We start from the raw sequence: 24,213 nt of genomic DNA, 5'->3' as shown, positions 1-24,213 counted from the left end.
CATGCAACGCATAATGAACAAAGGATGCACTTGCCATGAGTGACAACAATGCCAGAAATGTGTTGCCTCTTTACCGTCATGCAAGTAGACAATTGAATGACAACTTACATGCCAGCTAAGTTCCACCATATGCACTCTTTTCTGAACGACTCAAGCCAGGATGGACCTGATTCTGCTGAGACAAAGGTGCATTCAGTGGCTCCTCGTTAACAAGTTCAAAGTTTGTCACCAGAACGTTGCCCCTAGATGGATTACAAAATGGTACATCTTAGATCGTCTTGGGGAAGGGAACTAAGTTTGCAGTATGAATTGTATCATAAAACATGACGGACACGTAACAGTGTAACAGCTAGTGCACATGTAATGAGAACAATCAGGGGAGTTAATGCCTGCTTCTACCTCCCAGTATCTTTTGGATTGGTTCATGTTTCGTATTTACCAGTGCACGATGACCACCTGAACAAAAACACTTAGAATGTGGTCACGTCATACTCTCACTTCATGTGTTGATTACATGAGCAATAAACAACTGGCCCGTGTGCAACAGATGAGGGGATTCTCCACATGGTTATAGCTCCAAATCATGCCAAAAGACGGCTGCATTTGAAATGACGTTGGCCTTGTTGGCCCACTGGAAGGTATTCAGGTCCTGAATGCTCTACAAGTCATCCCCTCTACTTTACCTGTGTGTCTTCAGATTTCTGAAGTTGGTCCTACATTATTGTAGGGCTGGTCTTAAGAGAGACACATTTGTGAAAGAAGATGTTTCCTAATCAGCAACCCTGTTCCCTTATGTCCCAGCTCCTCCTTCCATGTGTCTGGTATCAACTGTGGAGACTGTGAGACGGACGGCGTTTTCCACCAGTACGCCTCCGAGGCCACCTCACCTCGCATCTGTGACACGTCAGGCTACTGGACACCCGAGGAGGCAGTTGGTCAGTCAAAAAATCACCATGTGTGTCCAAAGAGTGATCTGGACAGGAACAACCTTTCTTAATGCACCCCTTGTTTTTTATACATTATTTGATCAAAATAGATTATTTTTCTACGGTTAAATAATGGCCAAGTTGAAATGAAAACCAGTAGAGGCAATTGTTGATATCTCCTCTTTCATCCAAAAAATCCTCAGCATACTGAGTCTGATACACTCTTCTCTTTCAATAATTATTGACAGTGAGGAATGTGGCGGTCTTCAGGTTTGTGTCCTTGAGTTCTACTTGTGTCTCTGGTTTACACACACACACACACACACACACACACACACACTTCTCTTCCTTGTAAACTTCAGGTGCGTGCGAGGCTAATGGCTCCTGGACGAGGAAAAAGCAGAAAACCATTAAATGATAATTGCCCTTAGCTACAGACTTCTCTCTGTCTCTGTCTTGTTTTAGCCAAAGCGAGAACAAGGATTATTAGGCGAGCCGTCTACTCGGGTAACGTTTGGGTGCTGTTCAAACATTGAACCTCAGTCATAAACAAAAAAACCCCCCCCAACAAAAGTGAATCTTGTAGCACTGTAGTGTGAAACATTACGCGTCACGTTAGCACATGGTCCTTGTTATTCCAATTAGAATTTCTGCAGAAGCCCGGGTTCCTTTGGCATGAGATGTAGAGTAACGGAGGAAAAGAAACAAGAAGGAAAAAAATAAAAAGGAACACAAGGAAGCAAACAAGAAAGCAAAGAGAGAGAAAGAGATAGACAGAAAGAAAGATCTTACGAGCACAATAACACTCTCCTTCTCCTCCGCGGTAACTCTACCCAAGTATGTGGAAATCCCCGGCTGGAATTTACGCTTTGAAAACAAGCGGCGAGGAGGAACAGGGGGGATTAGGGCTCCCTCTTTGTCGCTGCGGGACCATAATGATGATAAAGAGTCAATTACAGTCTTACTCTAAACAGTGGTATGCACACAGCTGAGGAGACAGCCAGTCTGCTGGCTTCCCCGGCTCCTTTTCACTCGCTCCCACTTCTGAAGAGGACGATGCACGGGGTCACTTTGTCAGCCAACGGAGACGGGCAATATCTCCCTCAGCAGGGAAATTCAATGCGGATATCAGGGCTTGCAACGCAAAATACAAGTTTGATGGCAAAACACTGTTTGCTTGAATTGTTAGAAACATTGTCCTTTTATATTTCCTGATAATGTTGCCTGTGCCACAACGTTGACTGGTTCTTGTTTTGAAACCTCTTGGCCTGTTTCACGAGCCTGAGATCCCGCTGAGAAGGATTCTATTTGTTTATGTGCTGCTTTCAGCATTAAAGTGGTTCATAAATCAAAATGAGAAAGTTTAAAGTAAGTGCACTGTAAGTTCACTGTACTGCAATTTGTATCAAGATGTGAGTAGAGCGAGGGGATTAAGGTTGAGAAGTCCAGACCTGTACGGATGAAAATCACATTTCTAAGCCGACTGATGGATGAAGATGGAAATGTATAATACGTGAGGAGGAAATGAGTTGTGGCCGCAGCAAAAGTAATAATATAGAGTAAGAAGTAAAGAGTCAGAAAGAACATAAAAAAAGATGTACAAGAATGTAAAAAAAAGCCTGGGATAGTTGACAGTGTAATGCTGGTGATAAAGTATTTTAATAAATATCTATAACTATTCACTTTTGTCCTGACAGTATTGAAATACGATACATGGATGGATGTTTGCATCCATCCATAATGATGTATGGATGCAAACTCCATATATCTATATACTTGACCATCATTGGAAATCTTAAAGCAGTCATATACATTTTTTGGCCACATGGTGGCGGTGGAACAAGGAAAAAAACACTTTCATATATTATGATCTTCTAAAGTTGTTATAGCAAACATGTTAGCGAACAGTTTTATACATACTCGTCTCTCAGACACAGAGCAACGTCATCATCCCATTGGTTGCGTGGTTTCCATGGACATTTGGCTCGTTGACTGAAGCTAGTGCTTCATTCATATCGTTGACCAGCAAATTAGAAATCAACATTTGAATGCTGCCCAGTCCAGACAATATATGCCCTCATCACAACCGCAAATCATTTTAAATGATGTTTAGTCTCTCAGTCAAGTCTGAACTCTGGACTAATGCACGATGGAAAGCATTGGATTGACATTGACTGTTAAATATTGGCACACAGCTCGAGGCCATATTCTACTACGTGAGACATAAAGCTGCTGCCAGAGCCTATAGGCTTGTGTCTCCAGAACTAATGGTATAATATTGTGAGGACTGGACTAATTAACAAGCAGCAGAGCTAAAACGCAATCTTATATTTAATCATTTTAGATTTTATATTCATCGAAATGGAATTACAAAATGTGTCCATCATTTTGTCATGCCATTAAAGCCAGATGAATATCATCACGAGCAGTACATCTACTCTGTTAAACACTTTCTGGACCAGGACCCCCAGACTTGTCGTTAGATTGTCCCACCCTCATTCTCAATGCTTCCTACACCCATGGCTTCAATTTGTTGGTGTTTAACCTTTCAAAAACAACATTTTCACTCCGGTCAAAAAACTGCTTGCTGGAGAGCAAGGACACGCTGGAGAGCAAGGTCACGCACTGATGAGTTATATTCATTTAAGAAAGTTGATTTATAAAAAAAGACAAACTCATTTAATCCGATGAATCCCTGTATTCAAACTGAGGATTTTAAAATATATTTTAGGGTGATGTCATAAAATATGACAACTAACATTCAAAGCTTCATTCAAAAACTTCAATAAAAGCTTTGAGATAAAAATAAACACATTTGGTACATCCTTAACTGCATCCAAAAAAGTGATGTTACCTGAATTTACAAGGATGATATCAACAAGCAAATTGAGCAATGCATAGGACGATCTTACCAGACTCTAGCACATGTGGCAGACATGGCTGATCTTTATTAATATGTCTAGCACTTCAGTTGCTGGAAAATGTAGGCAGCTAATGGCAACAGTTTACAGTTCTGGTTCATTTTCTATGCCAATTTAGGCCGATGTCGACATCATTTAACTGGCGTTCACATGGCAATCCACTGTGCTTCAGACGGTGTGAAATGTGTAACACCTCATTACCATCAGGATTTTTATTTGGCTTTCTGGGACACAGCTGATAATAAAACTACTGTAATGTGATTCCATCGTGCTAATCACTAACACTGTAACAATTATCAACTCATTTTGCCGGGTGTAATGGTGTTACTATTGCGTTTTGAATGCTTGCCATGTTTTAGGTCACAGAGCAGGACTTTCTTTCGCACTCAACTGGAAAATTCTGCTCTCTCTTGTTAATAATGTGAGTGGGTTTGCTGGTAACTGTTAAAAGTAATACTGAGACCTTTGTTAAATAGAAGTGGGCAAGACAAACAAAAAGAAAAAACATCTTTACAGAGGAATTATTTATTAAGACTAAAACTCCACTAATCTGCTTCATCAGGACTGTGTTGGTGTGTTTGATCACATCTGATTGGAGGAACCATCTCCCCGTCAACATCAGGAAACCATACCGCAGCTGTCATCATATTCAAATATTGCTACATTTTGGTGCACAGAAGTAAATGACATCACCGATACTTCAAACCAGTAAAAAGAGCGCTGAGAAAATCAGAATACTGAAAAGTCTCAACTGAAATGACCAAAATCGTCCTAACTTTGGCTAAAGATTGTGTATCAATGTAGGATCCCCTCGTTAGGCGTAAGAAGCTGAATGGAAAAAGAGCCGATCGACCGGTCGAAGTAAATTGCTGCCAAACCAGAGCCCGGTTCTGCTTGAGGTCTTTGCTTGTTGTTACTTGCCACTGTTGCTCGCTCATGGTGGGACTTGTTGGGTGTCTGTAAATAATATTCTAAAGAGTCTGGACCTGCACCATGCCAAAAGTGCCCTGAGATTACTTCTGTTATGGTTTTGCACCATACAAATGCAATTGAGTTGAATTGAAAAATGCAATATGTGATGAATGAAAGATACACTAGCTGCAACTAACGATTCATTTCATCATTGATTAATCTATTGATTATTTCCTCGATTAACAGAAAAGTTGTTGAGGCCAAAAAAAGTCAATCCGTTTATCCCAAAGCCGAGGGTGACGTCTTGTTTTGTCCACAACTCAAAAGGAGTGAAGAAACCAGAACATAATCACATTTAAGTAGCTGGAATCAGATAACTTTGACTTTTCTTTTGTTGAAAATGACTCAAACCGATTAATCAATTCTCTAAATAGTTGGCGATTAATTTAATAGTTGAAAACTGATGGAATAATCTATTGGTCATTGCAGTTAGGTAGCAAGTTGAGCCACTGTCTAAATCTGATACACAGGTGAATGTTAAACTGCCTCTGCACTGTACTACTGTGTGTCTGATTGGAATGTACATGGTCACCAGCTTTAGGGTCATGGAATGGATGAAGACATGAATATTGATGCGTGTGTCCGTGTGATGTCGTTGAACCCCAGGCCCACCTGACGTGGAGCAGCCCTGTGATCCCAGCCTCCAGGCCTGGAGTCCCGAGCTCAGCCTTTATGACACCAACGTGACCTCACCTTGTCCTGACACGGAGGGCTGCACGCTCACGCTGAGGTTCCTCCACCACATCGTTCCACACACACTTACACTCTGGGTCACCTACGTCTCTTCCAGTAAGTATCACTCCATCACAACCAGGAGGCAACCTCCGGTTCTGCTGAGTGAAACCGATGGTTTATGTCTTAAAACCTGCATTTTCTCTACTGTCCAGCAGGGGGCGACTCCTCTGGTTGTATAGAAGTCTATGAGAAAATGACTCTACTTCTGTCTTGATTTATTACCTCAGTAAACATTGTAAACATGAGTTTATGATCTCAATCTCTAGTTTCAAGTCTTCTTCAATACAGCATGATGTTCATTTAGTAAGTTATGGTCCATTTAGAGTCAAACAGACCATAAAGCAGGGTATGCTTTAGGGCGGGGCTACTGTGATTGACAGGTCGCTGCCACTACCAGAGACGTATACGGCGTCAATTGACTACATTTACCATCAACACTGATTGGACATCCACATAGGAGGTAGCAAATTTACTCTTTGGTTTTGTAACCAGTCCCGATTTTGTGATTATGTGACTGAATTTGTAATCGATTATTATATTTAATGAAGTGACAAAAATGTTCCTGGTTGTAAGATCCACCTCCATCCCCCAACCGCCCTGTGTGCACTTTAGCGGCCTTTATACTTTATACTTGCTATAAAACCAGTAGTCTGGTACCACTGTCCACACACACATACATCTCTGCACTGCCACTGATGTTCAGAATGACAGACATACCAGCAGACACATTTAGCATGATCCCTCTGTTTCCCCGTCCCAGACAACCCGGCCCTAGCCAACGTGGAGCTGATAACAGACGGGGGGAAAAGCATCAACCTCGGACCCCAGCACGTCTTCTGCGACATGCCCTTCACGCTGCGCCTGGACACCCGCGGCGCCGCCATCGTCGCCGTCAAACTCTGCACCTTCGACGAGAAGATGGAGATCGATGCCGCGATGTTGTCCTCAGGCCCCGGCAGCCCCCTGTGCTCCGGCTGCCAGCCCCTGCTGTACTGGATTCGGCGGCAGCCGCCCTTCACCGGCAAGACGCCCTCGCCTCAGACCCGGCAGACGTTCACTGACAGGTCAGTGACAGATGTTGTCAGGGTGTTTGTAGAGGCAAAATCACTCTTACTGAAGATGATCTTACATGACCTTGTTTTGCAATAATGTCTCTAAGGTGGACACATTGTAACAGTGATCCCAGCCTGGAGAATAAATCAGAAACAGGTAGATGCAACCGCAATATGTAATGGGAATCAATTACCCAGGAGTCCCTCTGAGGCATGGTCCCCAGTCTGGTTTTCTCTCAGGTGCAGATGCTGGGTACACACACACACACATACACATGCACACACACACACACACACACACACACACACACACACACACACACACACACACACACACACACTGCCTCGTCAGACATCAGCAGCTTCAGAGGAAAAATAAGACTGAGGGTCACAAAAATAATGTTATTTAGGGACACAGCATTGCATTAGCACACACACAGCATTGCCTGTGTGTGTGTGTGTGTATGTGTGTGTGTGTGTCCTCAGATCTGCTAATCCACAGTTATCGGTCTCTAAAAGAGTGTTTGGGTCTGGTTCTGTTTGGAAATGTTTCCAGCATGGGGATGTGGAGCTGAGGCTACTGATCCAAATCGTTTCCATCAAGCAAAAGCATTCTGAAGTTTCAGGGCTGAAGTTGAATAAATTTGTCCAGCGTCCCGTCTCGTGTTGCCGGGTGTCCAAATGATTACCAGAATATAAATGTAAAGCCACAAGGCTTTTGTTTTTGATGAATCTTACTAAATAGCTGCTGGGACATGAGAGTTATGTCCCAGGATTGCTGCTCATTTTGGGCTGAAGTTCAAATGTTGTGGCAATTTTCTAAAAACAAAACAAAACCTGTGGCTCTCTTACAGAGCAAGGTAGATGTGAGGTGGACACAGCTTTAAAAAAAAGAGTTCATTTTTCAGCTAACACGTCTCCTGCGTTACACAAGCTGTGTCTAAGTGCAAAAAGATGTAAGAACCGCTGGGAATTGAGTTATGTGGGACTGAGTAGGGCAGAGAGGGGTTGATGTGAGGAGAAGAGAGTGTTTGGGAGCAACGGGTTTGTAGACGAGGGAGAGGAGGGAGAACAGATGAAAAGGAAGAGGGGAGAGGGGAGGAGACAGAGGGGGATTGGAAAAGATATAGATACCGCGTACGAGAGATGCAAAAGAGAGAGGAAGAGAAGAAATGAGGATATTGTAGGTGAGGAAGGGTAAGAGACGTCTACAGCTACAGCAGAGTTTGAATATGAACAAAATGTGAGCGATTCCTCCTGATGAGCTCTGTGGTCAGCGTGACGAGGACAAGACGAACTGTTGAACCAATCAAAACACTTTACTTCTTGTGTGTTTTTGTTAATCAGGTATCCTGATCACCCCTTCGATCACCCCAACAAGCGCTTGTCGGCCCCCTATTTTTGTTAATGAAGTTGAGTAATTTAAGAGGGAATCAGGTATGTCGGGAGGAAAAGGTGACCTAAAGCCCACCATGATTATCATGAAGAGGCCTCCAGAGGGAGAGAGCTGTGGCAGAGGGCTTTGAGACGCAGCACAGATAAATAGAGAAGGGGGGGGGGGGTTCAAATCCTTCGCTTCCTCCTCTGATCCATAATTAATAAAAGGGAATCCGTAGGTTCTGGAGATTTCTGCTCCTCCTGGTTAACTTTGGCACCAGGCGGATTCTGAAACACCGGGATGAGGGCTCCTTTCATAGACTCAACTCACTGAAAACAGATCAATAGTCCTGATACTGGAGCCTCGGTATCACTACACACACTTCCTGCTGCGGTGCTGTGAGGTCATGGCATACAAGGTTACAGATAGAAGCCACTGGTTCCCACTGCGATCCCACGAGCCACTGTTCACCGAGCCCATCTGCAAATACCATGCTTCCTCTGTACACGGCACCAATAAGCAATGCTTCCTCTGTACACGGCACCAATAAGCAATGCTTCCTCTCTACACGGCACCAATAAGCAATGCTTCCTCTCTACACGGCACCAATAAGCAATGCTTCCTCTCTACACGGCACCAATAAGCAATGCTTCCTCTCTACACGGCACCAATAAGCAATGCTTCCTCTCTACACGGCACCAATAAGCAATGCTTCCTCTCTACACGGCACCAATAAGCAATGCTTCCTCTCTACACGGCACCAATAAGCAATGCTTCCTCTCTACACTGCACCAATAAGCAATGCTTCCTCTCTACACTGCACCAATAAGCAATGCTTCCTCTCTACACGGCACCAATAAGCAATGCTTCCTCTCTACACGGCACCAATAAGCAATGCTTCCTCTCTACACTGCACCAATAAGCAATGCTTCCTCTCTACACTGCACCAATAAGCAATGCTTCCTCTCTACACGGCACCAATAAGCAATGCTTCCTCTCTACACTGCACCAATAAGCAATGCTTCCTCTCTACACTGCACCAATAAGCAATGCTTCCTCTCTACACTGCACCAATAAGCAATGCTTCCTCTCTACACTGCACCAATAAGCAATGCTTCCTCTCTACACTGCACCAATAAGCAATGCTTCCTCTCTACACGGCACCAATAAGCAATGCTTCCTCTCTACACAGCACCAATAAGCAATGCTTCCTCTCTACACGGCACCAATAAGCAATGCTTCCTCTCTACACTGCACCAATAAGCAATGCTTCCTCTCTACACTGCACCAATAAGCAATGCTTCCTCTCTACACTGCACCAATAAGCAATGCTTCCTCTCTACACTGCACCAATAAGCAATGCTTCCTCTCTACACGGCACCAATAAGCAATGCTTCCTCTCTACACTGCACCAATAAGCAATGCTTCCTCTCTACACGGCACCAATAAGCAATGCTTCCTCTCTACACGGCACCAATAAGCAATGCTTCCTCTCTACACTGCACCAATAAGCAATGCTTCCTCTCTACACAGCACCAATAAGCAATGCTTCCTCTCTACACTGCACCAATAAGCAATGCTTCCTCTCTACACAGCACCAATAAGCAATGTTACCAGACATTGAGGTCATCCTCTACACATTGCATTGAGTCCATTGGTATCAACAAGCCTGTAAAGATTATAGGATCAGTTTGTACCACAAAGCAGTAAAAACCTGGCATACTGCTCCTCAGTAGAATACAACAAACCTTGGACGTCTACTTAATCATTTTATTATGCCAATATTTTATACATTTATTTATTTTTATTAGAAATTTAAGCAATTACAAAACCCTTTACCCTCTCCTCTTTTCTGCTTGGTTCGTCTCCTCTCGTTTCCTCTCCTGCCTCCTAATTACGTCTTCTCTCGTAATTCTTCTTTCCTCTCCTCCTGTCTTGTAACCTCTCCTACTGTTTCTCTCCTCTAATCTGGTCTTCTCTCCTCTCCTCCTCTCCACTTGTCTCATTTCCTCTTCTTCTGTTTCCTCTCCTCTCCTCTTCAGCTCTGTAAGGCAGGGGGTCAAGTACCAGTACACAATCCAGGTGGAAGCAGACGGCCTCCTCAGCGATCCCTCCTCACCTCTCCTCTACAGTCATGGACAGTCCTACTGCGGAGATGGCTTCATACAGGGGTCTGTTTAACACGATTTACCACACAATGTAAATGTAGCCGACATGGGAGATAAAGGTGATGGTGGTGATGGTTTGATGGTTTGATGGTTCTCTCTCTGCAGGACAGAAGAGTGTGACGACAGCAATCTGTTGGACGGCGACGGCTGCTCTAAGAAATGCCTCAAGGAGATGAGCTTCAACTGTAATGGTGAGTGAGATCCACTCCACTGCAGAACACAGTCGTACTACATCAAACCCACCAGATCTGCCTCTCTTACACGTGAAACATGAACATCAACTTTTAATGACAAAGCGGCGAAATCTCTTATTTGTGCACGCAGCAGTAATAAGAGCAAAATTCAAACCAATCAAATTTAATTTACACGACATAAAAGCTTCTGGCTGGAACCGATTCCACCGCATAAGAGGAAACAGATGAGCCGAGGGGCGAAAAGTGAGTTCTTGCTTTGCAAAGTCACAAGTCTCGTTTGGACATCTGAACCGTTTTGACATTAGGCTGGCAGAGAAAAACACTTTTAACCTCACAACATGTCAGACATGTTTCCTTTATTGAATACGTTTCAGGCCTTTATGAGGTTTCAAGTAGGCTCGGGAATATTGATGAATGAAGTGCAATGATTTATTTCAAAGATTATGTTTTGGCTTTGTTAAAAACAGAAGAAAAATACGTTTTTTTCATCGTATTTGATATGGTTTATGTAAGGTAAGTAACGTTTTCACTATGTCATCATTTCTTTTACACCCAACAAGAAGCTTGAAAGAACAACCGTGGTTAGGGTTTAGGAAAGAACGCACAATTTGTTCCCAGAATTAACAACTTGAGATTTATGGTAAGAAGAGAAACATTAAGAAACAGTTTAGATATGTTACTGTTACTGAAAACACATTCACCTGTTAGGGCTCTATTTTATCTTTTTGTTCGAGATGTTTTTCACTCCACATGAACGTGCCATATACAGTCGTATTAATGCATTTTAATCTTCTCCGAGATGTGTACGGAATATAATAATAATAACAACAGTAAATGCCATGAACTGACCCACAGACCATCCCCTGTGTAAATTCTTTGCACAATAACAAACAAAATATCGAGTCCTTTTTTGTATATGAATCCGATATACAAGTGAGACCAGCGGTGAAACGTTGGTCAGACAACGTCCAAAAAAGTAAAGTAAAAGAAACCAAAAACATGCAGCATAACGTGGCCAAAGACAAACAAAGAAGCCCCCATCGTCTTTAGACTCCACCGCAGGAAGACAATACTTGTGTCTGAAGCACGCAGACGGGCCACATCAGAAGCCTCCCCACATGGTACAGAGGGGGGACGACTACGTCTGTCGGCGTAAAGCCAGGCAGAGAGCCTTGAGAACACAAACACCTCTTATAGTCACATGTTTGCTCGTGCATACTGGCTTGCGCACACTTGGCGTATAAAAAAAACCTGCCTCCCCAATCATCGGGGAAGCTCGGTTGAATAAGTGTGGCATTTATAACATCCAACTTATTTTTCTGGGGCGATTTCATGAATATTCCGTACGTTGCTGAGGAGGGAGTGACGGCTGAGTGGAGATGATGCTCTCTGCTTCCTTTTTAGGCCATGTGTTGTTCCCACTAGCTCATTCATGCGTGGTGTGTGAGGGTTTGTGCGAGGAGAGTTTGTTACAGGGCGAAAATTTCCATCATCTAGTCAATTTATTTGTCAGCCCCCCCCCCCCTTCCTCCTCTCCCGGCCAAGGCTAGCCATCTCGTGACTGAAGCTATTACATCTCTTGTTTTACAATGAAAGACATTGTGACAAAAACAGTTTTTTTTTTTTTTACAAATTGCAACACTTAAAACCAATTATTCAGTTGTACTTCTTAGTCAACGTTGGCTTGACCCAGTTAACTCCAACTATGCCGAGTTGTCTTGCTCTTGCGTTATTTGTGCTGATAGAACGTACCGTAGTTCTGCAGTAACCACACCAACTGCTTTTATGGTCATCTCGTCACGGCCAAGCTGCATTTGTTGTTAGTTGTTAGTTTTTTTAGTGTTATAGATTCTACAACTTGTCTTTTTAACTGTCTGATTAAATAAAGGTTACATTGCACGATATGATTACAGCATTGCAGACCTCAGATAAAAAACAGATGGTCTTAACTTTAAGTCAAAGATTGTCAGGTCGTCCTCTTTAGTGAGTCTCCACAGATACAGACTTGGAATTAAAAACACTTAAAGTGCAAAGCGGGGGCGGACTCCGGCTTACAGTAAGGCGTCAAATTGTGTCGGCCTAATTTTACTTTTATCGGAAACACGTTTCCGTCGACTAATTGAAGCCAATCGGGCAGAACTGACTCACCGACACAGCTCCGTCTGTCTAACTTCTGCAGCTGTCCAGATGTTAATGAGGCCAAACTTGTGAAGTGTCTTGATGCTTTTATGAAGAGCTGCTGCATTACAAGCTGTTGTCTTCTGCAGCACATTATGTCATGCCCTTACTCTATTGCACTTATATTCATTGCTCATAGCTCAGGTGCAACTGTGTTACAGGAAGCATAACAGCCTTTTTTTCTCTCCTGCTTCAATTCAAATATCATTAATTACATCCTTAGTAAGTCGTTGCCCTTTAGCTCAGACATACTGCAGGGCCTGCTGGCTAAGGAGCACATTCTGTCTTTTGCACTATAAAGATTAGTCTTTTTTTAAAGACTGTAATGTAACAAAATCAAGCCAAACAAACTATGTGAAAACTTTGACATCTTGGAAAAAACGAGTTTTATCAAAGCACAACAAAATGTGGTTGAAACCTCTGGAAAAGCTAGCTTCTATTAACATATGGTCATATACCATGAACAGCCTTGAAAGATCGTTAATAGTCTTTATTGTCATGGCATTTTAACAATCATGTAATTCAGTGGAAACAACATTTTCTCATTCCCAACTCGTCACATACGGACACTGTTGGTGTCTCTTGGCTTCACATGGGTTTAGGAAACAAAACTACTTGGTTAGGTTTAGGTTTAGTAAAAGGATCGTGGTTTGGGTTACAATAACGTTTGTTACATAGCTTTAGTTCTGTAGGTTATGTACTTGATGTAAGTTAAGTGCTCCACGTAATTTATGCAACTTGAAATAAGTCAACGTTTGATTGTTATATAACTTCAATGACATAATCTACTTTACGTGCATAACGTGAGTTAATAAGTACTTTACGTAACATGTACGTAACTTAAAATAGGCCAAAGTTGACTGTTGGTTTCACACGGGACATTAACAGCGGTCTCCTGGGTGACTGTCCTGTGTCTGTTTGACCAGTCCATCCACCCTGACCCCCTCTCTATGCAGATACTATACTACTATACTATACTTCTGAAACAGTTAATATTACAGGTTTACTGGTGCATCTCCTACAGAAGCTAAAGCAGGAGTAGCTCATTGCTTTGATTGATTCCTGAGCCAAACATCAGCAAATGTGTAGTTTACAACCAGTTACACTGCAAGAAAACAACGGTAAACATTACAGTATTACAAAAACTGCTCTTCAATTTGATTTAACTTCATTTATAGTTTTAAGTTCAAATACAGTGTAAAATATGATGATGCTTTGTGTAAATCTGTAAATAGGTAAAGAGATATAAAACATTTATTGGTGTGCGTTCAGGGCCCACTTTAAATGTTACGATGCAAATAATGTAAATCTGTCTAAAATCAAGATGTAACAAACAGAACAGGTAGAATTAGTAACATATTGCTTTCTGTGCCAAGAAGTTAAGACAGAGACAGCTTCACTAAATTGTGTCGAAATCTAGTGTTTAAACTTGGATGGACTATACAGTGCAATTTATTAGAAATATGCTCAAGCCATATTAAAAACCGTATCAGACACCGAGGGCCACCACAACCCGTCAGTATTTTATGCCCTGGGAGCAAAGACCAGGCTGGTGGAAACCACTTCAAAATGTTTTGTCCCAATATCCTCCAGCAGATGAATCGAGTCATCATCTCCGACAGAGCGTATTTGTCCATCAACAGCCTACGAATCAACTGGTCAACTAATTGGCAGCCCTCGTTTTACTGTCAACTGTCCAGTAATGACAACATGTATCATGTTGCATTAGATGTAACTCTGGTGCTCCTTTCCACGGCTGTGGACAGGTATTTATTGACCCCCCCACCCCCGTTGCGTCAATAATAGACCCAATAATAATACCTTCTTGTCTGTTGTTTAACTTTGAATCATTGCTTTGACAGTTCTTTGCAGCGCGTAAAGCTGCTGTTGTTGCTTGGTGACTTAGGGTTAGGGTTACTGAGGTGCTTTTGGGACTGAACTAACTGGCCAATTCACATATAATGCTCTCTTACAAAAAATGTTGTGATCTTCAGTAATTAATTGAAGTCAAAGTTCATTTTTTACTGTAATTTACAGGCTGTTGACAGCACGGAGAGTCAGATACGGTCGGGTTGACGTGGCTGACGTTGAAAGCGGCCAATGAAAATACAAAGTAGATCTGCTCGGATTTGGTTCACTGACAAATAGACTTGGATGGGAGTGTAACAGCGGGGGATGTGTGTTCCCTGCCAGATTAAGAAACCAGGCTTTATATCCTTTCATAAATCCTCCTGTCTCATTCTCCTCTCCATCTCCCCAAGGCGAGCCGAGCCGGTGTTATGTCTTCGACGGCGACGGCGTGTGCGAGGAGTTCGAGCGGGGCTCCAGCGTTCGGGACTGCGGTTATTTCACACCTTTGGGCTACACGGACCAGTGGGCTTCCGACGCCGCTGCTTCGCACCAGGACCCCGACCGCTGTCCCGCCCACGCCGCCACCGGGGAGCCGTCACTCACCAAGGTATGAAGCACGAACCACGGGGCACATAGAAAGACTTCCAGATGACAATAAACTCCCCGTGGAGGCCGTCGTGGAAACCCTGGACTCTGGGCTAACAATGTTAGCAGCTTGGCTACATCCCGAAACAACCATATTCATCTCTGTACAGGAGGCTTGAAATCTGGAGCATATAGTCCAGCCTGATTTATTATGGCTCCTGTTACACAAACACAACTGCTCATGGAGTCCAGATACAGTAAAGTCCATTCAAATCAGATTCAAGGCTTTATTATAACAGTCTATGCTTTGAAATCAATATTTCATCCAGCCTTTGGTTTTTACAAGATTTTACATGAAACCTCAGTAGTAACACAGATATTTGTTGAGGACGAGTAGCAATATTCCTCAGCTGACTTTCTTTCTCTCCCTCTAACCTTTCTGGTCACTCACACTCTTTTTATCTCTCTTGTTTGCTCTTCCTGCCTTTCACTCTCCTTCTGCATTACTTACCATATTTTCCGCACTATAAGGCGCACTTAAAAGCCTTTAATTTTCTCAAAAAACGACAGTGCGCCTTGTAATCCGGAGCGCCTTATATATGGATCAATTGGTTAATTGGTTGATCCATACTGGTTGTACACGGCGCTCTATCAAAATGTTTCAGTACGACTGGTAAACTACAAAGCCGCACCGCGGTAAACACCGGTACTGTGCTTACTCCTAGTCCAACACCACTTGTGTGTGTATAAAGACCCCAAAATGGCACCTTTCAAGAGACACGCTTACGACGCTATTCTATTCTATGCGCCTTATAATCCGGTGCGCCCTATATATAAAAACAGTTCTAACATAGGCCATTCATTGAAGGTGCGCCTTATAATCCGGTGCGCTTTATAGTGCGGAAAATACGGTACTTTGTTCTAACATTGTGAGCGATGACTCAAAGTATAAATCAGCCTTCCTATGAGAGAAGAGCCAAGACATTCAAATGTTTAAAAAAAAGCTCTTAAAGTGACCTGCATGAGTCAGTGCATCACTGGTTCATATGAAAGTATTTTTACTACTTTTATGAGCAGCTTGTAAAGACAAGAATAAAAGGAAGGGCTTCCACTGTAACTTTGGAAGACATTTTGTCAGAACTTTATAAGACAGCACAGCGAGTTTGAATACGGCATAGCTCCTTTGTTGTTGTTTTTTAGTAGAAAATACACTGGTCATTTCCCCGCCCTGAACCCTCCCACAAAATGTCTGCAATCACACGAGGCCTCTCAGATCCATCAACGCTTGAAGCTGCTCGGACGGGCAAAGAACATGGTTTTACTTTTTCACTTTTAACTGTCAATTAAACTATGTGGAGTCAATCTTCTCATTTGTACTTGACTCTTTTTATTTTTTTTACGTTAAATTCATTTTCATTTCATTTTCCTTTATTTACTTTCTTTTTTCTTAACAAATTTTTTACTTCGATTTTTTATATTTCTATATTATTTTATTAAATTTGTATTTATTTGTTTTTTATATCAAATTTGTATTGTATTCTTATGTGTTATTTATTATTATTTTGTTATTTTGAACAAGCTTTTTCTTTACTTGCTCTTTATTATCTCTATCTCTCCATGTATGGAGGTATTCATTGAGACATTTAGCTGTCCCGGCAGTGTCTGGACATTGAAACCTAAAAACAGAAGTGCTGAAACTTCAATAAACAAAAGGAGCATGATTTAAGGTATCTTCATCATTGGAAGACTGTTAGTGTCAGACAAACTGGTTCCAGCGTCTCAGAACTGGCAAATCTCCCGGGACTTTTCACACTACAGCCTCCGTACGAAAACCAATCAAAGTGTCACGAATAAAGTCAGCGTGGATTATCACTTCACTACCAGAGAAGTTTGGCTCTTCTCAACACACAAAATAGTCTCACGGTAGTTGTGAAATTAGCGCAAAACCTGTAATTCAGTTTATATAAACTGTCCATTGTTGCACCATAAAGTGGAATATGTGACGAAGCCACGAATTAGACCATGTGCCAATAGAACCAATGATTTTACATGAAGTGTTTTTCACATTAAAAGGTGAGCTAAAGTGAGGTTACCATGGATTATATCATGGATTATAGACCTATAATTACCTGTAACTATTGATCATGTAATTAGCATTGTGTGTTCTGTGTGAAGCTCTGCAGGTACCAGCACCTGGAGGTGAGTGACAAACTGCCCACAGACGCCTGGTTCCCTTGCACAGCCCAGTCCGACACTAATGACCTGGAACATTCATTTTGGCTGAAGGTACGTGTGTGTGTGTGTGTGTGTGTGTGTGTGTGTGTATCTGAGTGTGCACATCTCATATCTGTTTTCCCCTCCACTGAATGACTGCGGGTGGCTATTCCATCTTCAACAGCTTCCAGCACTTTCCAATACTTTTAAAATAATGAGTTTTGAAGGGCCTCCCACACAGTCTGCATGGCTTAAACCTACAGACACACACACACACACACACACACACACACACACACACACACACACACACACACACACACACACACATTCCCAACATTCTAACAATTGCATGATTCATACAATGCTTTTTTTTTTTTTTTACTTTAAGTACTCTTTTTCCAGGACAACTGCAAATTATCGGCACTAATGATCTGTAGACGATTACTCAAATCATGACTAACCGTCTACTTATTCTTTATTTACATTTGTGCTATTTTTTACTCAGTGGCTACTAACTACCAAAATATTCAGTAATGACCATTACCAGTTAACTAATAGTGGGAGACCAAGTGTTATGTAATTGATATATCTTTCGTAATTATATACCTAAAATAAGTTTTAGAATTTTTGGCATCTGAGGGAATCGTTTTGTAATTATAAATAGATCATTAGGAATACATAATTTACAAGTATACTTTATTATGACCCCAGAAGATGCAGACCAACAAAAAAAACTACTAATTGTTTATTTGTGAATTAAACACATTAGAATTGATGACATTTGACGTTGGCAGACAATTACAATAGCTGCTGTTGCCGTTAAGATGATGTCCTAATTGCCCTGCTTATCTGTGCAGCACCAATACTCACAAGCCAGCGTTCAGAGGGATGTCCTGTTTGTTTACTGCACAGTATTTTGGACCTGACTTTCCATTCCCCACCTGTGTCTGGTTCTCCTATTTAGTCGTGGTTGTGCGATTTAATCTTTCCGCAGCCACAGTTCCCACAATCCACTGTGCAGGTCCAGACTAAGCGTAGGCAAGCTGTTGATTTGAGTGATGGCTTCAAAACCTTTCGTCCGTTGTGCTCCGGATTATAGGCTCCTTGAGTCATGAGTCTGCCTCTTTTTTTCCTTGCACATTCATTTTTTTTTTTTTCCCTCTCATCAATTCCACTTCTTCGTTGAAAGAGTCATCTTTACATTCCTTCTTCTTTCATGGATGTTCTCTTTATCAGGCACATCTCTAAACCTCTTTGGAGGGGTCGCCTTCTCCTAAAGACTCTTTCAACGTCTGAAAGGGCCTCCATGATAACACCCGTATCTGCCAGCTCTCCCTGAAACACTTCAAGTGTTTTTTCTGTCTCTGAAAGGCCTCCCTCGCCTTAAATATCTTGTCTCACTTTATCTGAAAAGCTTTCAGCTATCATATCCATCTCTGCCAGCTCTCTAAAGGCGCCCGTCTCGTTTGACAGTTCTTATACTTCCTTTGGAAGCCCTTCTTCATTTTTATAAAAGTGATACTCCAAAATCCATCTTTTGAGGATGAAACCTCCGCAGTCTGTCGGCTAAACAGGTGGCTGTAAAAAGTTGAAGTTCCGTCATAGAGAGCAGAGGCCGAGGCAGAGGAGTTATGACATTGGATTTCAGACCCTTCGCGAAGCCACGCCCCCTGCTTTTACACCGTCAAGCTGTCAGAGCTACCATGGAGCCCACACTCTCACTAACTGCACTCCCTGAAGAAATATGATCTCATTTTTGGATAATGAAAAAGTGATTTCAGAGAGAAGCAGACCTTTAGGGTCTACAACATGTTGTTCAACATGCGTTTGAAGGATAATTCCATGATGTCAAACTGATTCAGCAGAGAAAACAGTTAAAAAGCTAAAGATAGAAGCTAAAGCTACAGATCAGTGTGTGAAAGTGAACCACCACATCACCTGGAGATCCAGACAGAAGACAATGATATTAAGGAACAACAGTGTTCCTGTAAAGACTGGTAGGTCTTTATTCACTGTTACAGTCATTAAAAAGCTAAAGCAGCATGTGTAGACCTTCAGTAGCTAACGTAGCATAGAAGTGCTAATGCTAGGTAATGATGTGCTAAAGTTCTCTGGTAATGTTAGCTCCACAGGTTTTGACGTAGAAACGTAATGTTTTAGAAAGGTATTTCTGCTTCCAACCTCTCCAGTTAACAAGTATCTCTATTACACAACTTTAACCGTGACTCACTAAATCCACTGAAGCAGCCTGAAGATGAAGGAAATATTATAACACTGCACGAGAGTCTTTGGAGCAGAGCCGGGTGGTCGTCAGACCCTGGTCGCAGCTCTGCTATAATTGGCTCGTTTGCCTCTCAGCATAATGCAAAACCATGTGTTATTCTATCTATTCACAAGGTCGACAACCGGAGTGAAGCCGCTGTTTTTTTCTTATGACAGAAGCTAAGGAGGATGTCAGGTGACGTAGTGTAAAGAGCAACAAAGTCCATAGACAGAGGAAGTTGAGGTGGATGGACTGGTCAAACAAACACAGGACTTTCACCCAGGAGACCGCTGTTCCTGTCCTGTGTAAAACTTAACTTATGTAACATAACAAACAGATTTATTTTAATCCAAACCATAATCTTTTCCTAAAACTAACCAAGTAGCTTTGTTTCAATTCACAAAGTGAACCACACGTTTGTGACAGTAGGTGCAGTTTGCCTCGTCTGAACCAATGAAATGGTAGCGATACCAAATGATAATGGCCATTGAATGAGTTGAAAACATTTAAAATGTGTGCACCAGCAACTAGAACAGAGACAAGGACAAGTGTCAAGAACCCTTTGACATCCAAACAACAAACCACCGTGTTCATTGGAAAGTGCAACCACGCTGGACCAAAGCTGAAGGGTTATTGCAAGAATGACAAAACGGCAAAACCCCACATTGAAGGATGTACAGTATAGTTCAACTCTGGCCAACATCCTATTCTCACAGGACTTTCAATGACAAGTCCAGATGTATTCTCATAGCATCAGATCAATCTTTTTTTTCCTTCAATCAAATCAAATCATTGCTGCTTTTTTTTTTACTGATCCAGGTGGGATTTGTCCATCCCGGAGTGGCAGCTTCTGTGATGGTGTATCTGGCTTCAGATGGGTCGTGGTCTGGGGAGCAGTGTCGGAGGACAGCTACTATCCTCCTGTCCGATACTACTGGGAAGAACCACTCACTCGGTACGTTTTACTTGTATTGATTTGTATGTATTTGATTATATGATAAAGTCAAAGCTAAAGGACTACTCGAAACCCTTCCATCCACCTAGGCACACATGACCTCTCATGCCATCGGAATCCGTTGGTGGTGAACGTGACCCATGACCTCTCTCGACCCTTCTTCATCACGGCCTCGGTTATCCTCCTCTTCTCCTCCCCCTCTGTGGCAGTGGCAGGTGTGGCCCTGAGGACGTCCTGCCACTTCAGCACCTTCGCCCTGACCGGGTGCGCATCAGAGGGTGGGCTCTCCCACAACTACCTACTTAACACACACACACGCACACACACACACACACACACACACACAGCATGTCAGGTTTCATACAGCGCTTGAAAAAGGGACCATATGTCCACATGTCATCATATTGTGATGTAAGAAAAGTCTTCTTCAGATTCACGATGTCATGTATGAAAAGACCCAGAATGTTCTCTTTAAGAGGCCTGCTTGAATACTATGAGCAGATCATTTGAACCGTCTTGATTCTGTCACAACAACAACAGCAAGCGACTGATCACTGTGACTGTGATCACTACGAGTTTTCTACTGCAATTAAAATAATTATTAAAGATATTATGAATGATTTCAAAAAAATGGAATTGTAATTTAAATTATAGAATTGGTGAAAAACTATAACCAATTATTTTGCACAAACATGTCAGCATCTAAATGTGCAGAAGTGGAATCCTTTTCTTTGAAAACTGTGTAAGTGGATTTTAAGAAGACATTTCTTCAGAAGAACAGTTGATCAATGAGGCCCAATGTTCACATTTAAGTTAAAACATAAATCAATATTTTAAAAATATATTATGAAAGGAATATGTTTGGGAGTTTGACACATTGTCTTATAAAGAGATAAAAACAGAACTGTTCCTGGGTACCTTTTAGAATATTGGGTTCAGTAGTCCGTTTAAAGCTTTATTGTGTTTGGACATGAGGAGCTCACGATGGACAATTTTGATTTAAATTAAGGATGAAAACCAATGCAGCAGAAGCAGAGAAACGGTCTCTTTAATTCCACACATTCTTCTTTGTTGTCAAAACCTCATTGCCCACAATGCAACTCAACCATTCAGTCTCAAGCAGAGATGAGGAGCACGGCTGCAGAGGTTTGGGGCTGTACACCCCCTGGATTCTTTTAAATTTAAAACTTGTAGCCTTCAGCTGACTCCAGTTATCTCACGTGAGGTTATTGATGAGACTCCACGACAATAGACCAGTAAACAGACTGTGATGTACAGTTCAGTAGGAAAGAAGTTTAGTCTCAATAGGAAAAAGATCATTTGCAGTTTTTAAAAACCTCCCTCTCCTCCCTCTCCTCCCTCTCCTCCTTCTCCCTCTCCTCCCTCTCCCTCTCCTCCCTCTCCATCCCTGAAACAGCTGTTTGCGGCAGCCGTGTCAGCTGGACAGCTGCGCCCCCCCCCAGCTAGAGCACGCCTCTGTCAGGTAGGCCCTTTGAAATGAAACCCCCGAACAATTGGAAGAGAGCGGAAGAACAAACAAAAGAACTATCTATATATCAGTGTGTCTCTGCAGGTGTACAGGAGGAGGGGAGTCCTCCTACTGCTCTGTCCAGTGTCACCGCGGTTTCAGCATCACTGTCCTCAACAGCAAGGGAACCCTTCCTCACCAGGTACACGGAACATCACTGATGGAATAACACCATGCAAAGTCCTTTGTCCAGTTTTGGCGATAGTCCTCCTGCATCATCAGGTCCCTCGTGGGGAATCAAAGTTAGCAGCACTTTGATGCTTCTAACGTGCATATTTTGTAAGCTGTGGTGTGACAAAGAGCTCACAAAGAAATAAGTGATTATTGGTGTTATTAGACTGCACAACGATGTATATGAGATGTACAGTAATGATTCAGGGCTTATAATTGTGGGATCGCTGTCACACAATTTACTGTTTACAAGCACAGCAGTCTTAGCAGCTTTTGACCTGTATATCAGGGAAAACACCCTCTCTGACATGCATACGTGTTGCTTTGCATAAATCGGTCATACATGGCCTTATGCAGATCAATCATAAACCACGTCCCTATAAGCAGATGGATTTAGTATTATTTATTAGTAGTTTAGCTTTAGAAATCATCTCATTAAATCCAGTGGTGGGTTAGTTGGCTTTCACACCACAAACGAACCGCACCAGATTCCGCTCGGGAGAAGACCAAGACCCGCCTTTTCAAGCGGTCCCAGTTGGGTTGGTCTGGTCTTCACCAGAGTCTGATTCACATCTTTCTCTCCAGCCAAAAAACAAACTGTACTGCACAAACGGAGCTGACTTCATTTTAGCCGAATCAAACAGATTCAGATCTGATACAGATCTCACCGAAGGCTTTTCTCTCCTGTCTTTATGTAACGGGTCAATAAAAAGGTTGTGCCAAGTGAACAATCTGTTTTGATTTTTCAGACTCTCGGGGCTTCTGTAGATTTCAGTTTGTCCTTCCCACAAATTCTAGAGTAGTCCTACAATCATTTATTCCACTCTTTGTAACATTTGGTGTTCTTTTTTCTCTCAACATTTGTGGTTGTATTCCCTTTTGCTTCCAAAATCTGGGGTAACTCAAGCCTCTTATGAAGTATGAGGGAAACAATGCATACAAATAAAAAACAAAATAAGTGACTTCTAAAGATTACAAAGGGTTGAGGCAAAGGCTTGAATATTGAGATGGAAATCAGTAAGGACCTCCCGCTGTCTTCATTATTACATTTATAATATAATGTGTCATCAGGCATGTTTAGAGGGTTTGTTTTTTTTGTCGTTCTTTTTTGAATCCTTTTGGAAATGAGACAAACTTTGTCTTTTGTTCCAGAGAGAATCACAGCTGGAGTGCTTCCATGGTTCGTGGGATCGTGTAGTTAGCTGTCAGCCTGTAGACTGTGGCCTGCCCGATCAGTCTCATGTCTACCATGCCATATTCAGTTGCCCCTGGGGCACCACCTTCGGCAAACAGTGCTCCTTAACCTGTGGATCACCAGCTATACTGCAAGGTAAGCTATAGATACGTCTATTCTAGGCCGGCCATTCTAATCTAGTCCATTAGTTCTAGTCTAGTCTATTGTTAGCATGTTCTTTGTTAAAGGGAGCATTTGCCTCCTTTTATATGGATGTCCAATCAGCTTTGAAGGGGAAACGTAGTCAACTGAATTAAAAAAGTCCTCAGCGAGTGCTATATTGACGGAGAAAGCAGAACCGTGCAGGCAGTGCCTACATGTACCAGAATACATTGCTCGCCAACACTGATTGGACGTCCGCACAAAATGTGACAGATTTTCCCCTTTAAACAGCAATGGATCATAAAAAACACTGTCAGGCTCACTGTTTTAAAAAAAAGATTAAAAATCCTCAAAATGATGATACTATTATTGCTTATATGCTGCTGTTCTCTGTTCATGAGATTAACCGAAATTCAACGAGTTTCAATCAAACCGACTTTTTGAATTATTCACATTGCTGATCGACATTCTCAATCAAACATACCTTTGAATCCCGTAATGTTCTCTGCTGCTACGACCAACCTCCTGACAGTCACAGCTCGGGGTAGTGAACTCACTAGATCTCCAGCAAGATGCTCCCACTAGTCACAGTCCATAAAATGAAAATTAAACCTTGATTTTACACAATTACACTTTAAAATTGGCTTGTTTCTTGTTATTTTTTACAGGGCGCATCCTGTTAAAGTTAAAGACAGTGTTTAAAACAAATTAGTTTGAAAAAGCAGCTCAGACCAGGGGAACTAATCTACAGTGTTGCAATAATAATCTCAGAGGGAATGCCAT

General features: G+C 42.2%; 1 protein-coding gene across 1 annotated transcript in view; it reads left to right on the top strand.

The window, feature by feature from the left end:
* pappa2 (pappalysin 2) overlaps positions 1–24,213 on the top strand; it is a 65,104-nt gene that overhangs the window by 19,349 nt on the left and 21,542 nt on the right. The window contains exons 9-20 of the mRNA XM_076079840.1: positions 802–935; positions 5,426–5,608; positions 6,315–6,618; positions 10,027–10,155; positions 10,258–10,343; positions 14,786–14,982; positions 17,136–17,246; positions 20,260–20,395; positions 20,485–20,659; positions 21,813–21,878; positions 21,969–22,065; positions 23,247–23,424. Of these exons, the coding sequence (XP_075935955.1) occupies positions 802–935; positions 5,426–5,608; positions 6,315–6,618; positions 10,027–10,155; positions 10,258–10,343; positions 14,786–14,982; positions 17,136–17,246; positions 20,260–20,395; positions 20,485–20,659; positions 21,813–21,878; positions 21,969–22,065; positions 23,247–23,424 (1,796 nt within the window). The remainder of the gene's footprint in view (positions 1–801; positions 936–5,425; positions 5,609–6,314; positions 6,619–10,026; positions 10,156–10,257; positions 10,344–14,785; positions 14,983–17,135; positions 17,247–20,259; positions 20,396–20,484; positions 20,660–21,812; positions 21,879–21,968; positions 22,066–23,246; positions 23,425–24,213) is intronic.

Source organism: Anarhichas minor, unplaced genomic scaffold, assembly GCF_050575085.1.
Source record: "Anarhichas minor isolate MPS153535 unplaced genomic scaffold, ASM5057508v1 ptg000006l, whole genome shotgun sequence".
Lineage (NCBI taxonomy): Eukaryota > Metazoa > Chordata > Actinopteri > Perciformes > Anarhichadidae > Anarhichas > Anarhichas minor.
The sequence above is the reverse complement of the archived record's forward strand: the minus strand, read 5'-3'. Positions and strand labels throughout refer to the sequence as shown.